General features: G+C 53.1%; 2 protein-coding genes across 2 annotated transcripts; one reads left to right on the forward strand and one right to left on the reverse strand.

Annotated features, from left to right (window-relative positions):
* The first annotated feature begins 3086 nt into the window (after positions 1 to 3086).
* On the forward strand, positions 3087 to 6130 carry LOC109750554 (uncharacterized). Its single transcript, XM_020309518.4, has 7 exons — positions 3087 to 3690; positions 4019 to 4192; positions 4309 to 4401; positions 4512 to 4580; positions 4866 to 5072; positions 5456 to 5581; positions 5692 to 6130. The coding sequence occupies exons 1-7, from the start codon at positions 3433 to 3435 to the stop codon at positions 5842 to 5844; spliced, it is 1080 nt and encodes a 359-aa protein (XP_020165107.1). The 5' UTR covers positions 3087 to 3432; the 3' UTR covers positions 5845 to 6130.
* Positions 6131 to 6235: 105 nt separating this feature from the next.
* Positions 6236 to 10048, reverse strand: LOC109750545 (uncharacterized). The gene is made up of 4 exons (XM_020309508.4): positions 9096 to 10048; positions 7302 to 7585; positions 6984 to 7211; positions 6236 to 6884 (listed from the first exon to the last, which is right to left on the reverse strand). The coding sequence occupies exons 1-4, from the start codon at positions 9616 to 9618 to the stop codon at positions 6402 to 6404; spliced, it is 1518 nt and encodes a 505-aa protein (XP_020165097.1). The 5' UTR covers positions 9619 to 10048; the 3' UTR covers positions 6236 to 6401.
* Between the last annotated feature and the right edge of the window lie 3675 nt (positions 10049 to 13723).

The following is a 13723-nucleotide window of genomic DNA, read 5'->3' on the forward strand; positions in this document are numbered from 1 at the left end:
GGCCGGCGGTCGGAGGAGATGGAGGAGAGGCGCGGGGCGGCGCCGGTGGCGGCGCACGACGGCGGCGGGGCACGGCACGGCGGGCGGCGCCGGCGACGGCTGTAGGCGAGGGCGGCGGTGGCATGGCGGGCGGCGGCGGCGGAGGGAGTCGGCGGCGGCGCGACCGGCGGGCGGCGGGGCGAGCCGCGGGAGGGCGCGGGCGTCGGGCGGCGGAGCTGCGGGCCGGGAGGGCCGGCGTTGGGCCCGCGGGCTCCGGCGGCGGCGGCGACGGGCTTGCCACGTGGCAGCCGCGGGTTGGCCGCGGGGCGGCGGCGACTTGTCCGGCCGGAGCGGACGCGTCCGGCGCGGCGCGGAGGGATTTTAGGGTTACGGGAGACTGCGAATGTTATTTCGGGATGCCCGCATATTTATAGGTAGAAGGAGCTAGGAGGCTCCAAATGAGGTGCGGTTTTCGCCCACACGATCGTGATCGAACGACCTAGAGCATGGAGATGACTTGGAGGGGTTTTGGTCTGGTTTTTAGGGGGCTTTTTGCTGGACACTCAAATGGACATTGCGGATGCCCGGTTAACCGTTGGAGTACCAAACAACCTCCAAATGGAACGAAACTTGACCGGTAGTCTCCGGGTGGTGTAATAAGGCCACTTGACAAGCCTCGGTCCATTTCGAGAAAGTTTGACACCCGCACATGAAAGAAAACAAGAGGGGTGCACCGGAGGAGATAGGAGCGCCGGATTGCAAAACGGACAACGGGGAAAATGCTCGAATGCATGAGACGAACACGTATGCAAATGCAATGCACATGATGACATGATATGAAAATGCATGACATGACAAAATGCAAAACGAAAGACAAAACCCGACCACGGAAGGAATATCATAACACATAGTCGGAAATGGCAAGAGTCGGAGTTACAAATATGGCAAGTTACATGCGGGGTGTTACAATAGGTTAGTCCCAAAAATAATATGAAAGTGAATAATAAAGCCCAATAATGTCCAAAACAGAAGATAATATAGCATGGAGCAATCAAAAATTATAGATACGTTGGAGACGTATCACCGGACGTTGGCGTGATCGCGCCGTCCACCCCGCGCCCCTCGGCCATCATCGACCTCAACATCATGCCGGGGTCCAGCAGAGACGACCGGTCGTCCGTCGAGATGCAAAGAAAGCAAGCACGGCCGCCTTCTACAGGCACCATGCCGTCGCCCCGCGTCCTGTTCGACGAAATGCCAACACCAACGCCAACGGTCGACGACCCCTTCTACAGCCAGTTCATGGAGAATGTCATCAACGAGGGTGGGCATGGCGGTGCCTACGATCCCGACGAGACCCAAAGTCAGGATCTCCGCGCCCAATTCGTTGCCAATGAAGACAATGAGGCCCATGACCATGCTGAATACGACCATGGTGACTCGTGGCATGAAGATGATAACATCTATTGCGAAGGTGATGGTGATGAAGAAGAAGGCATGATATTGGGGGCGAGCCATTGTTCATCGACGAGCTCACCCAAAGAGCGGAAGCACAAAAGAGGAAGAAGAGCATTCGCACGGGTTCATACTCACAAGAAGAGGACAAGTTGATTTGCCAATGTTGGATGGAGATTAGTCAAGATCCGAGGACCGGTGCGCAACAAAGGGGACATGTTTTTTGGACAAGAGTTCACAAAACATTCCATGAAAGAAAGTTGTTTGCGCCCTACCAATTTACGAGCGACTAGGGCATCACCTCGATTCAAAAAAGGTGGTTGTTCATCCAACAAGAATGCAACAAGTATTGTGCCGCACTTGAGAGCGTTGAGAGTGGTCTCGACATTGGGGACATGGTATGCTCTCCTCATCCAAGTTCTTTCGTTGCTACGGCCACGAGACTTCGGCCTTCTATATGTTTGCATGTTCAATTGTTGTTGGTTGTGTAGACGTTTCAATCTTTCGAAGCATTCAAGTCCCGGCACAATGACAAGCCATTCACTCTTACGCATTGTTGGACGATCATCAACAATTGCCCTAAGTTCAAAGATCAATATTGTGAACTTCAAAGGAAGAGAGGCAAAAAGACGGCCGCGTTGGCCGGAGGTGGAGATGGTGAGGCGTTGAAGAGGCCGAGGGGCAAGACCAACTCCAAGGTGGACGACATACGTGATGCGTCATCCATGGCCTTGCATGAGACTTTGCATGGCATGATGTCTCAAAAGGATGTGAGGGACGAGAAAAAGCGAAAAAGCAAGGACAAGCAAATGAAGCAATACCTAGAGCTTCAAAGGAAGAAGTTTGAGATGGAGGAGGCGACCAAGAAGAGGAAGATCGACATGGAGGAGGCGTCCCGGCAAAGGCAGCTCGACATCGAGGCCGCCAATGTCACGGCCAGGCAGAGGCAGCTCGACATCGAGGCCACCAATGTTGCAACCAAAGCAAAGGAGGTGGCTCTAGTGATCATGAGCGTGGACTTGACCAAGATGATCGAGAAGACGAGGAGCTGGTTCGAGGCCAGGCAGAAGGAGATATTCGACGCCGACGGCCTGAACTAGGTCGCCTGTTCGGCCATGGCCATTCTTTTGGAGGCTGGCATGGGTGCCGGCCGCTGGGCCGCTGACTGTGTGCCCGCGAGAAACCTATTCATTTTGGGGGCTGGCTGTGTTCCCGACCGCTGGCTGTGTTGCCGGCGCCAAAACTATTCATTTTGTAGGCTGACTGTGTTGCCGGTCGCTGGCTGTGTTGCCGGCGAGGACGTGTAGGGGGCGCTGGTTGTGTTGCCGGCATGAACTAGGGCCGCTGGCCTGAACTAGGGCGTGGTTTTGAAAATTGGCGTTTGAAAAAGATGCGGACAGGATGCGTCCGCGCGTTGGGCGCACGGCCACCGCATCCGAAAAATGGTCCGGACATGACCCATTGCCCTACCCAAACGGACAGAATCCGGGCAAAACCGACGTCTGTTTGAAGTCGCGCGCTGGAGTTGGCCTCGATGTAAACTGTTGCGGTATGAATGAATTGTTGCTTGTGAAAATTAAGCGGGAAAAAGTGCATACGTTGCTTTCAGCAATCGCCGGGCTGGAAAGCCACCACACGACACAAGTGGACGCGCACAAGAAACAGGAGCCGCTTCTCCGCCGCTCTGGCTTTTCCTTGCGTGCACGACCGCACCGCCGCCAGCACCGCCGCCGTACCGGGGAGGAGAATCTCTATCCAGGCCGGTTCCGTGCGCACCCGGTTTTGCGGTTCCGGCCCCGGCTCTCCCTCTCTCGGCCCCCTTCCTTCACGCAACATTTCTCTCTCGCCCGGTCGCCCCACCCGCTGTTCCACCAGTTACTACTACTGACAGACGCAGCCAGCGCGGGTTCCACAATCCGATCCCCCTCACAGCCGCATTTTTTTTAGCGGCAGCGGAATTTAACTCGCCTCTCCCGCCGCCGCCCGCCGCGCAGCCCAATGGACCTCCCCGTGGTGGATCTCGCGCCCTTCCTGCAGGCCGCCGCCGGCGACGCGGCGCCGGCCGAGGCGGAGGAAGCGCTGCGCGCGCTCTGCGCCACGGTGAGCGCCAGCCTGCGGGACACGGGGGCGCTGCTGGTCAAGGACCCCCGCTGCACCGCCGCCGACAACGACCGCTTCCTCGACGTCGTCGAGCGCTACTTCGCCCGATCCGACGACTCCAAGCGCCTCCAGGAGCGCCCCCACCTCCACTACCAGGTACTACTAAATGATTCCGTTTGATGGGGCCGTACCGTAGCCTCCTCACCCTTCCGCCTCCCCTGCGAATTATGGTGCCCGATTTGGTGGGGACGGGGACTAGGGTTCGGGCAAAATTATTAAGTTGGACATTCTGGGATCAGTAAGTACTAAGTAGTACTTGTTGCCGGTTCAAGTTCTCTGATATGATCCGCTGCGTTATAAAATCGCCTTGAAAATTCAGGCACTTAAATTGATATATCCAAAAGTTACGCTGAATGTGTGGTGCTTTAAGGCTTAAGTTAACCCCGTTTGCGATGATGGATTCTGATCATGTTTGTATGATAAGGTCGGCGTGACGCCTGAAGGGGTGGAGGTACCTCGCAGCCTCGTCGACAAGGAGATGCAAGACAGGATCAAGAGTATGCCAGAGGAGTTTCAACCAGCCACCCCTAAGGGACCAGACCCTAAGTGGCGCTACATGTGGAGAGTGGGCCCTCGCCCGTCGAATACCCGCTTTAAGGTTGTCATTTCTACATGATCATTTCACTGCGATGTGGAAGTCTGGATGAATTCCACGCTTCACGCGTAGCAATTATGTGTGCGTCATATGCTGAATTGCGAGCAATTTTTGTGTAGGAGCTGAACGCAGAACCTGTTATTCCTGATGGCTTACCTGAGTGGAAAGAGACCATGGATTCCTGGGGTGCAAAAATGATTTCTGCAATTGAGGTACATATCCAGTGCACACTTTTTTCTAAATTGATGTTTTCTGCAGTTTATGAATGGCAAATCTATATTGTACAATATTCAGAAGTTGGTTGGGCACACTTCTTTTGTAGGTTGTTGCTGAGATGGCGGCGATTGGATTTGGCTTGTCAAAGGATGCATTTACCTCTTTGATGAAGGAGGTAATGTTGTAATTCTCGCCACGCTCAGTCGTTCTGTTACAATTCTTAATTTTTTTCCTGAAATGAATGTTCTTGAAACAATGCCAAGTCCCAACTATTGGTAAAATATCAATGCCTTAGTGGGTTTAAAGTCGTGGTATGAGGTCTTTTGATTCTTCCGTTGTTCAATTCATCATTTGGAGTACTAGAAGTATTATTCATGTTCCCTAAAAAAGAAGTATTATTCATGTTGAAGCTCTTTAATCGTCCTATTGACACTGCTCAACTATTGTTGTGTTTCAATAGGGACCGCACCTCCTAGCACCAACGGGAAGTAATCTGCTGCGTCATGGTTCTGAGGGCACTGTGTTTGCTGGGTTCCATTATGATCTTAATTTCTTGACCATACATGGCCGTAGTAGATTTCCAGGCCTGAACATTTGGTTAAGAAATGGTAAAAAGATGGAGGTGAAGGTTCCTGTTGGCTGTCTTCTCATTCAGTCAGGGAAACAGGTTAGTTCTGGCATTTTCGCTGGATACATTTTCAATTGTTCTACACTCACAGTTTGATGAAAGGATACTTATGCATATCGGTTGCAGGGGTCAATGCCGGTTTTATGATAGCGTCTTTAATATTTTATTCTTATATCCAAGTACTGGTTTTCCTCATATAGTTGATGTTGTCATCATGAAAATCAAACTTTAGTTTAATATCTTAGTCGTTCCTGAAATATTAAACGTTTGAGTGTAAGGATCTATTTATATATGGAAATGTTAGGCAAATGAGAGCTGGGCCTTATTTCTGGATATTGGGAGAGGCGGTGAAGCATGCGCGCACACACGCACACACTGAAAGGACACACCTGCCAATAGTTGATGAGTTCCTTTCTGTGCAGTTGGAATGGCTTACTGGTGGTGAATGTTTAGCTGGAATGCATGAGGTAGTGGTGACCAAGAGAACATTAGAGGCAATAGAACTAGCTAAAGAGCAGAACCGAAGCTTGTGGAGGATCTCATCAACGGTAAGTACTCTCAATTCCCACGACATGTCTGCTAACCTCGTGACGATTTCCAGAATCATGTGTGCTCTGCCGAGCTATTGACTAACCGATTTCTATGCATGTCCAAACAGCTATTCTCGCACATTGCTTCCGATGCGACGCTTAAGCCATTGGGCCACTTTGCTGAAGCACCCAATGCTCATAGTTATCCGCCTATATGTGCCGGGGAGTATGTGGAACAAGAGCTCTCGGCGATCAATCTGAAAGGGAAGGTTGCACTTTAGGTGCACACAGACCGCCGATTAATCTGGTGACTTGGTGACTCGTTGGTCTGCCTTCTATGGTCAGAATGCGAATTGCGATAATCCAAGCTGATACTTGTATCTTCATTCAACTTTGTTGACATAACGAGGTTGCGCCGGTCTATTTTCGACACAACCCTATCTATATCCATGCTAAGTATATGTCCATTTGATCCCCCTGTTAAGTTATAGTGGATGCTCATGCTCTGGTGTACTGAACTGATAGCACCTGTGAAAATTAAATAATAGCAGTGCTGTTATTCTCGAACCGAAGTGTACTGAACTGATATCAGCGTTGCTGTCTACGAAAATCATCCTTGCAATCCGTTTTGCAACCGATAAACCTGTTCTGAGCTGAAACATCAGACGCACAGCACTAGTAACACTATTTTAGGGGTCAAAATTATAGTCCACTCCACTCTGCGCAGTACGCTGTGACACTGCAAAGCGTTCTTTCTTCTCATCACAAACCGGCTAATCGAGATGTACATATGTACAGCACAGCGGCCACGCACGTAGTCAAGGCGTTTCATCAGACTTCAGACCCAGTTGTTGGGCAGCGAGAAGTTGTGGAACCTGAAGGAGGCGTCCCCGGCGGTGTCCCTCCCCTGGACCATCCCGGGCTCGTCGTCCGCCTGCGGCGGCTGGTCGACCCACGAGAAGGAGTTCTGCCGCAGCAGCTCGGCGAACGCCGGGGACGGCTGCGGCGTCGGGCACGGCGCCCCCTGCGGCCGGTTCGGCGCGTCGGTGCCCAAGTCCCACATGAGGACGTGGAGCAGGATGGGGCGCAGGGCGTGCCGGTGCAGGGACAGCTTCTGGCTCAGCGACACGGTGTCGAAGCACCGGATGGCCCCGGAGGTGGACACCATCCACGGCAGCACCTTGCGGCACGACACCCGGGAGATGACCAGCAGCTTGGACGCGCGCTTCGCCTCCCGGTAGAGGTCGCGCAGCCCCGACCGCGTCGACGGCGCCGGCCGGCTGCCGTCGTCCTCCATGACCGACGAGATGTAGAGGAAACCCTGCACCCCATTCCCATTTCCAAGAGCGGATCAGTTCAAACGTGCACTAGAGCTAGAACTGGAGAAGTACGGGGACAGACATTCCTCCGGCATTGGTACCTCTTCGGTGCGGCTGATGGCGAAGCCGAGTTTGGTGTCGCCCTCCTCGAGGGTGATCTCCACGGGCATTTCTCCGGCGGCCGCGGTGAACCAGAGGCGCACCGCCTTCACCACGCCGATGTCCACGCCGTGGTAGTCCTCGAACCCGTACAGGCTCGCGTTGGCGAGGTTCGGGAGGTCGGCCAGCGACCCGGAGTTGACCGTCGCCGAGGCCATGTCGCCGGAGATCTGCACCATGCATGCAATGCAAGAACGTCAGAGAAACACCAAAACATCCCCCACACAATCATTCTGATGGCAAAATATAGTATAAGGAACCTTGGTGAGGAGGGCCTCGGTCTGGACGTTGAGGAAGGCGATGGGCACGCCGGCGGCCTGCGAGGCGAGGAACCAGGCGTTGGCGCGGGCCAGCGTGTCGTCGACGGAGTTGTAGCGGGAGTTGGCGCGGTCGAGCGCGGTGGGGAGGACGAGCAGGGAGAGGAAGCTGCTGGCGCTGGGCACCGGCAGCACCTCCTTCATCTTCTTCTCCCACGGGTAGGACACGTAGCCGTCCTGCAGTTGCGCCTTGCTCAGCGCGCACACCACCCGAGAGCTCCTCGACCCTGCATGCATGCATGCACACCACCGCCATCGTGAGCGATACGCCATGACGTAGCATTACGATATTTCTAAGGGTGCAGTCGACTGAGACTTAATCAGATATAAGTCAAGTGACATAACATGTAAAAACGAAAAAAAAACTAAAAAGAAAAATTTGCATGGATCTCGATGTAAATCCTACGAATTTAGCATCGACTGAGATTTGATTATGTCTCATTCGACTGCGAATTAACAACCCTGTATTTCTAATCGTGCTTCAGTTCTTTATTTTGATCATCATCAGGAGACGACGTTAGATTTGCAGAGGAATCTCAAGCTCGAACCAAGGCGTCTGCACGATCTGCAATCATGTGCGAGTTTTTATTTATTTTTGTTACTTATTACTCCAGGTGCGAACAAGCTGGACGCGACACCATCGACTTCGGAGGTAAAGTCAACCGGTGAATCTCCGAACGGCATTATGATCTCAGAGGAAGAGCGCCATTCAATACTGAATCAGCAAGTGGACGCCGTTGCCGTGTATGAATGATTGAATCCAAATGCAGATTCCATTCAACGTGCACCGCCGTGTCTGCTGCCTGGAAGTACGGGCATGCGACTAGAGCTAGACTAAATGATTCGACGTTTGGTAAGATCTGGCTAAGCATTGGTGTGTACGGGTGCACTACCGTATACCTACGCGGCTACGCCTGATAATCTCCAAACCACTAGCATAATCACGCGGTGTCTCCTGTACGGTCAAAATTTTGGAGACGATGGCAATGCATGTACACATCATCTGTAGCCTGTAAACAATTCTATAAGTTGAGCAGGCCATGCTGCCAGTCCGAAAAGGTGACAACAAAAGGCAGCTGCGTAAAACACAACAAGAACAACAATGTTATTGGCAGCTCTTGCAACGAGGATATTCGGATCATATATCCTATCTAAACGCGATGATCGTACCACGGAAGCTAAAAGACTAAAACTGACACAAGAATATGCCTCGGCACACCAGCATGCAACCAAAACCAACTCTTGTGAGCGATCGAGCACGCCAAATTAGTTTTGCGACGTAGCTACAACTGATCCAAGCATATGCCTCGGCGCACCAGCATGCAGCCGAACCCAGTCTTGTGGACCTTATCTAAAAAAATGGAGTCTTGTGAATGATCGAGCGCGCCAAAAGGAATTCTATCGCGATCGAGATCGAGATCGATCGGCCGGGAGAGAAAACGATAAAGATGGTGTCGCCTGTCAATTCAAAGCCACACCAACCTGTGCGCGGAAGTCGCATGCAGCGGGAACGCATGCACGCATCATCGGCGCCCTATCCCTTTTCCCAAGTCCAACCCGGCATGTAGCGAAAACTCAGTCGAAGACTTCGTACTTTTCTTCGCTAACTAACGCAATTGCAAGCAAAAAATCGAACAAGTTGAATCGGAAATAAAGATCTGCGTAGGTTCTAGAAAATATCTGCGGATCGGATGATGGTGGAGACGCGGCGGTGCCGTGCGGCTGCTGTTTACTTACCTCGGAAGGCGACGCACTCGCTCTCGCTGCGGTCGACGAGCCCGACGGCGTAGTTGGGGTCGCGGATGGACCGGAGCACGTACTTCTGGCTGCGCCCCACCATCGCCATCCCGCCGCCGCCGCCGGCGGTCTCCTGCGGCACGATGCAGGCCTGCATCCTGGCGGCCGCCGCGTCCGAGCCGGGGCCCAGCAGCTCGCCGCTGCTGTCCGCCTCCCCCGGCACCAGCTGCTGCCCCTGCTGCGCGTGCGCGGGGCGCCGCACGCGCACCTCCACGGACGTGTCCCCGCGCTTGTAGGCGGCGTGCAGGAGCTTCTGCAGCGCGGCGCGGCCGCCCTTGAAGGGCGCGGCGTGCACGGCCGGCCCGCCGCGGCCGCCGACCCCGATGAGGAGCTCCTCCACGACGTCGCCGGTCTGCACCGTCTCGGCGCAGCCCGTGCCCCACTCCTCCGCGCGCGACCCGCCCGCCACGCACTCGATCGCCACCACCCCGCCCTGCTGCCTCTTCCCGTAGTCCATGGGCATAGCAGGAGGCCTCTCGCTTTCCCCCTCCTACTCCTACACCCTCGCGCGGCAGCAGCTAGCTCGGAAAAATGAACCAGCCGCCGTGGGGCTTGCGCTATATACGGAGAGATCTATAGCCCCTTTTGACTTGCGTGGATGGATAGTACTAACTACCACTGCCCCGTCGCCGTCGCCGTCGTCATCGCAACTCGCAGCGGCGGCGGCAGCCCACGAAGAAGATTCTTGCGACTTCACACGGCGGGGGCGGGGGAGGGGGAGGAAGAGAGAGAGAGAGTACAGACGCGAACGGTTTGGAGGAGGCCGAATTAATGGAGGCGCGAGCGCGGTGGATAAGAACTGTTGCTGTCGTCGGGATTAAAATCTGCCGTGCTGGTGGCGACCCTCACCGTACCCCCGACCGGCCGTGGCGCATCGGGCCGGACGATCGCGCGGGCTGGTGCATCTGGGCCGTCCGTCTTTTAAACTGTTTCGCTCACTGGCAGATGGGGCGGGCGGGCGGGGGATGGTTAGGCGTGCGTGGACTTGGAATTCACTGGGAGAGGGCGAGAGGCATAGTTTGAGTTCGCGCAGGCATCTCGGGTCGCGGGGAGATGGATCGGTCGAGCCCGTGCGCATCCAGCGACGTCATCGCCGCATGTGTGCGTCCCGTAACGCAGAGTCCGTGCACGCTTTTACCCTTTTTCTAGACGCGGTGCATGCATCTCTCGCTCTTTCTTGAACGAAAAAAAAAATAAGGGTCTAGAAGGAGCAAGAAACTGCGGTAGACCTACGGTCGAAAAAGAAGGTTAATACTAAATCAATACACTTATACTACTTCATCGAAATAGGCTTTCGCCCCGCTATATAGATATAGCAACGACCCGATACATTTTAGAATTCATTGCTGGGCAGACAGCACAAGCACACCCAAAAGAAATAAAAAAAGAAAAAGAAACTAATGACAACAGAGTCGGATCAACGAAAACGATGATGATCCGCGGCCGCTGCGCCCTTCAAAGATTTCCACTAGACTCCTAGCACTACGGATCACCGCATACCAAGCAACACTTTCAGGAAGGAACGCAACGATGACCACGCTGCTGCCCGGACTGGTCCTAGGGTTTCCCCCGGTACGCGGAGGAGCATGGGTGAGGGGGATACCCGACGCCCTTCAAGAAGGAACGATGGCGCCCACGAGTGTCGCCGCGTAGGTGCCGGCCAAGCCGACAGGGATTTCCCCGTCCGCCACACACCCACCACCCCAACCGATATGTCGCGCTCCACCACACTTGCCGCCCGCCAACATGCGCCACCACGGTCTTGGAGTCACCACCGCCGTCTCATCGTGAAGATCGAAGCGGAACCGACGGGTCCGAGAGGGAGTAGCCGGGAACGAGGAGTGGCAGCGTCAGCAGCCACGCGGGAGGGGACAACCTCCACCGCCATCAACGGTCACCGACCGGGCGCAGCAAGGGGAGCACACCAGACACATGGGCCCGGCCGAGCGTGAAATGGCTCGTGAAGCTCCCGCCGCCGCGGTGCAGTGGGTGCGCCGCCGTCTCCGCAACCCCTCGCACGAGCCACACCTCCGTCCGCCGGAGCCGTCACAAGCGAAGCCGAGCCAGGCCCGCCCAGACCCAGATGGGGCCCCAAAGGGCCCAGATCTGGGCCAGGAGGTCGCTGTTGCCGGCCTCCGCGGCAGCCCGCATCCAAGTGACCGCGCCCCATGGTCTAAGGAACGAAGTATGGACTTTGACTGACTTGCCCGATGATCGGCGAGCCATAGAAAATAATGGATCTTTAAGAAGAAGACAAACGCGGATGGTAATGTGACCATCTATAAGGCTCGACTTGTCGCTAAGGGTTATCGACAAGTTCAAGGGGTTGACTACGATGAGACTTTCTCACCCGTAGCGAAGCTGAAGTCCGTCCGAATCATGTTAGCAATTGCCGCATTCTATGATTATGAGATATGGCAAATGGATGTCAAAACGACATTCCTTAACGGCTTTCTTAAGAAAGAATTGTATATGATGCAGCCGGAAGGTTTTGTCGATCCTAAGAATGCTAACAAGGTATGCAAGCTCCAGCGCTCCATCTATGGGCTGGTGCAAGCATCTCGGAGTTGGAACATTCGTTTTGATGAGATGATCAAAGCGTTTGGGTTTACACAGACTTATGGAGAAGCATGTGTTTACAAGAAAGTGAGTGGGAGCTCTGTAGCATTTCTCTTATTATATGTGGATGACATACTATTGATGGGAAATGATACAGAATTCTTGGAAAGTATAAAGGCCTACTTGAATAAGTGTTTTTCAATGAAGGACCTTGGAGAAGCTGCTTATATTAGGCATCAAGATCTATAGAGATAGATCAAGACGCCTCATTGGTCTTTCACAGAGTACGTACCTTGACAAGGTATTGAAGAAGTTCAATATGGATCAGTCCAAGAAGGGGTTCTTGCCTGTATTGCAAGGTGTGCAATTGAGCACGGCTCAATGCCCGACCACGGCAGAAGATAGAGAAAAGATGAGTGTCATCCCCTATGCCTCGGCCATAGGGTCTATTATGTATGCCATGCTGTGTACCAGACCTGATGTAAGCCTTGCCGTAAGTTTGGTAGGAAGGTACCAAAGTAATCCCGGCATGGAACACTGGACAGCGGTCAAGAATATCCTGAAGTACCTGAAGAGGACTAAGGATATGTTTCTCGTTTACGGAGGTGACGAAGAGCTCGTCGTAAAGGGTTACGTCGATGCTAGCTTCGACACAGATCTGGATGACTCGAAGTCACAAACCGGATACGTGTATATTTTGAATGGAGGGGCAGTAAGCTGGTGCAGTTGCAAGCAAAGCGTCGTGGTGGGATCTACATGTGAAGCGGAGTACATGGCAGCCTCAGAGGCAGCGCAAGAAGCAATCTGGATGAAGGAGTTCATTACCGACCTAGGGGTGATTCCCAATGCATCGGGCCCGATGACTCTCTTCTGTGACAACACTGGAGCTATTGCCCTTGCCAAGGAGCCCAGGTTTCACAGGAAGACCAGGCATATCAAGCGTCGCTTCAACTCCATTCGTGAAAGTGTTCAAAATGGAGACATAGATATTTGTAAAGTGCATACGGACCTGAATGTAGCAGATCCGTTGACTAAACCTCTCCCTAGAGCAAAACATGATCAACACCAGAACGCTATGGGTGTTCGATTCATCACAATGTAACTAGATTATTGACTCTAGTGCAAGTGGGAGACTGTTGGAAATATGCCCTAGAGGCAATAATAAATGGTTATTATTATATTTCTTTGTTCATGATAATTGGGTATTGTTCATGCTAAAATTGTGTTATCCGGAAATCGTAATACATGTGTGAATATATAGACCACAACATGTCCCTAGTGAGCCTCTAGTTGACTAGCTCGTTGATCAACAGATAGTCATGGTTTCCTGACTATGGACATTGGATGTCATTGATAACGGGATCGCATCATTAGGAGAATGATGTGATGGACAAGACCCAATCCTAAGCATAGCACAAAAGATCGTGTAGTTCGTTTGCTAGAGCTTTTCCAATGTCAAGTATCTTTTCCTTAGACCATGAGATCGTGTAACTCCCGGATACCGTAGGAGTGCTTTGGGTGTACCAAACGTCACAACATAACTGGGTGACTATAAAGGTACACTACGGGTATCTCTGAAAGTGTCTGTTGGGTTGACACGGATCGAGACTGGGATTTATCACTCCGTATGATGGAGAGGTATCTCTGGGCCCACTCGGTAATGCATCATCATAATGAGCTCAATGTGACTAAGGAGTTAGCCACGGGATCATGCATTACGGTACGAGTAAAGTGACTTGCCGGTAACGAGATTTAACAAGGTATTGGGATACCGACGATCGAATCTCGGGCAAGTAACTTACCGATTGACAAAGGGAATTGTATACGGGATTGATTGAATCCTCGACATCGTGGTTCATCCGATGAGATCATCGTGGAACATGTGGGAGCCAACATGGGTATCTAGATCCCACTGTTGGTTATTGATCGGAGAGGCGTCTCGGTCATGTCTGCATGTCTCCCGAACCCGTAGGGTCTACACACTTAAGGTTCGGTGACGCTAGGGTTGT

Source organism: Aegilops tauschii, chromosome 6 (assembly GCF_002575655.3).
Source record: "Aegilops tauschii subsp. strangulata cultivar AL8/78 chromosome 6, Aet v6.0, whole genome shotgun sequence".
NCBI lineage: Eukaryota > Viridiplantae > Streptophyta > Magnoliopsida > Poales > Poaceae > Aegilops > Aegilops tauschii.

Coding starts and splice junctions, on each gene's coding strand:
- LOC109750554 (XM_020309518.4), top strand. CDS start 3,433: ATGGACCTCCCCGTGGTGGATCTCGCGCCCTTCCTGCAGGCCGCCGCC. Junction 3,691..4,018: donor GCCCCCACCTCCACTACCAG/GTACTACTAAAT, acceptor TTGTATGATAAG/GTCGGCGTGACGCCTGAAGG. Junction 5,073..5,455: donor TCATTCAGTCAGGGAAACAG/GTTAGTTCTGGC, acceptor CTTTCTGTGCAG/TTGGAATGGCTTACTGGTGG.
- LOC109750545 (XM_020309508.4), bottom strand. CDS start 9,618: ATGCCCATGGACTACGGGAAGAGGCAGCAGGGCGGGGTGGTGGCGATC. Junction 7,586..9,095: donor CGAGTGCGTCGCCTTCCGAG/GTAAGTAAACAG, acceptor GCATGCATGCAG/GGTCGAGGAGCTCTCGGGTG. Junction 6,885..6,983: donor CCATCAGCCGCACCGAAGAG/GTACCAATGCCG, acceptor AATGGGGTGCAG/GGTTTCCTCTACATCTCGTC.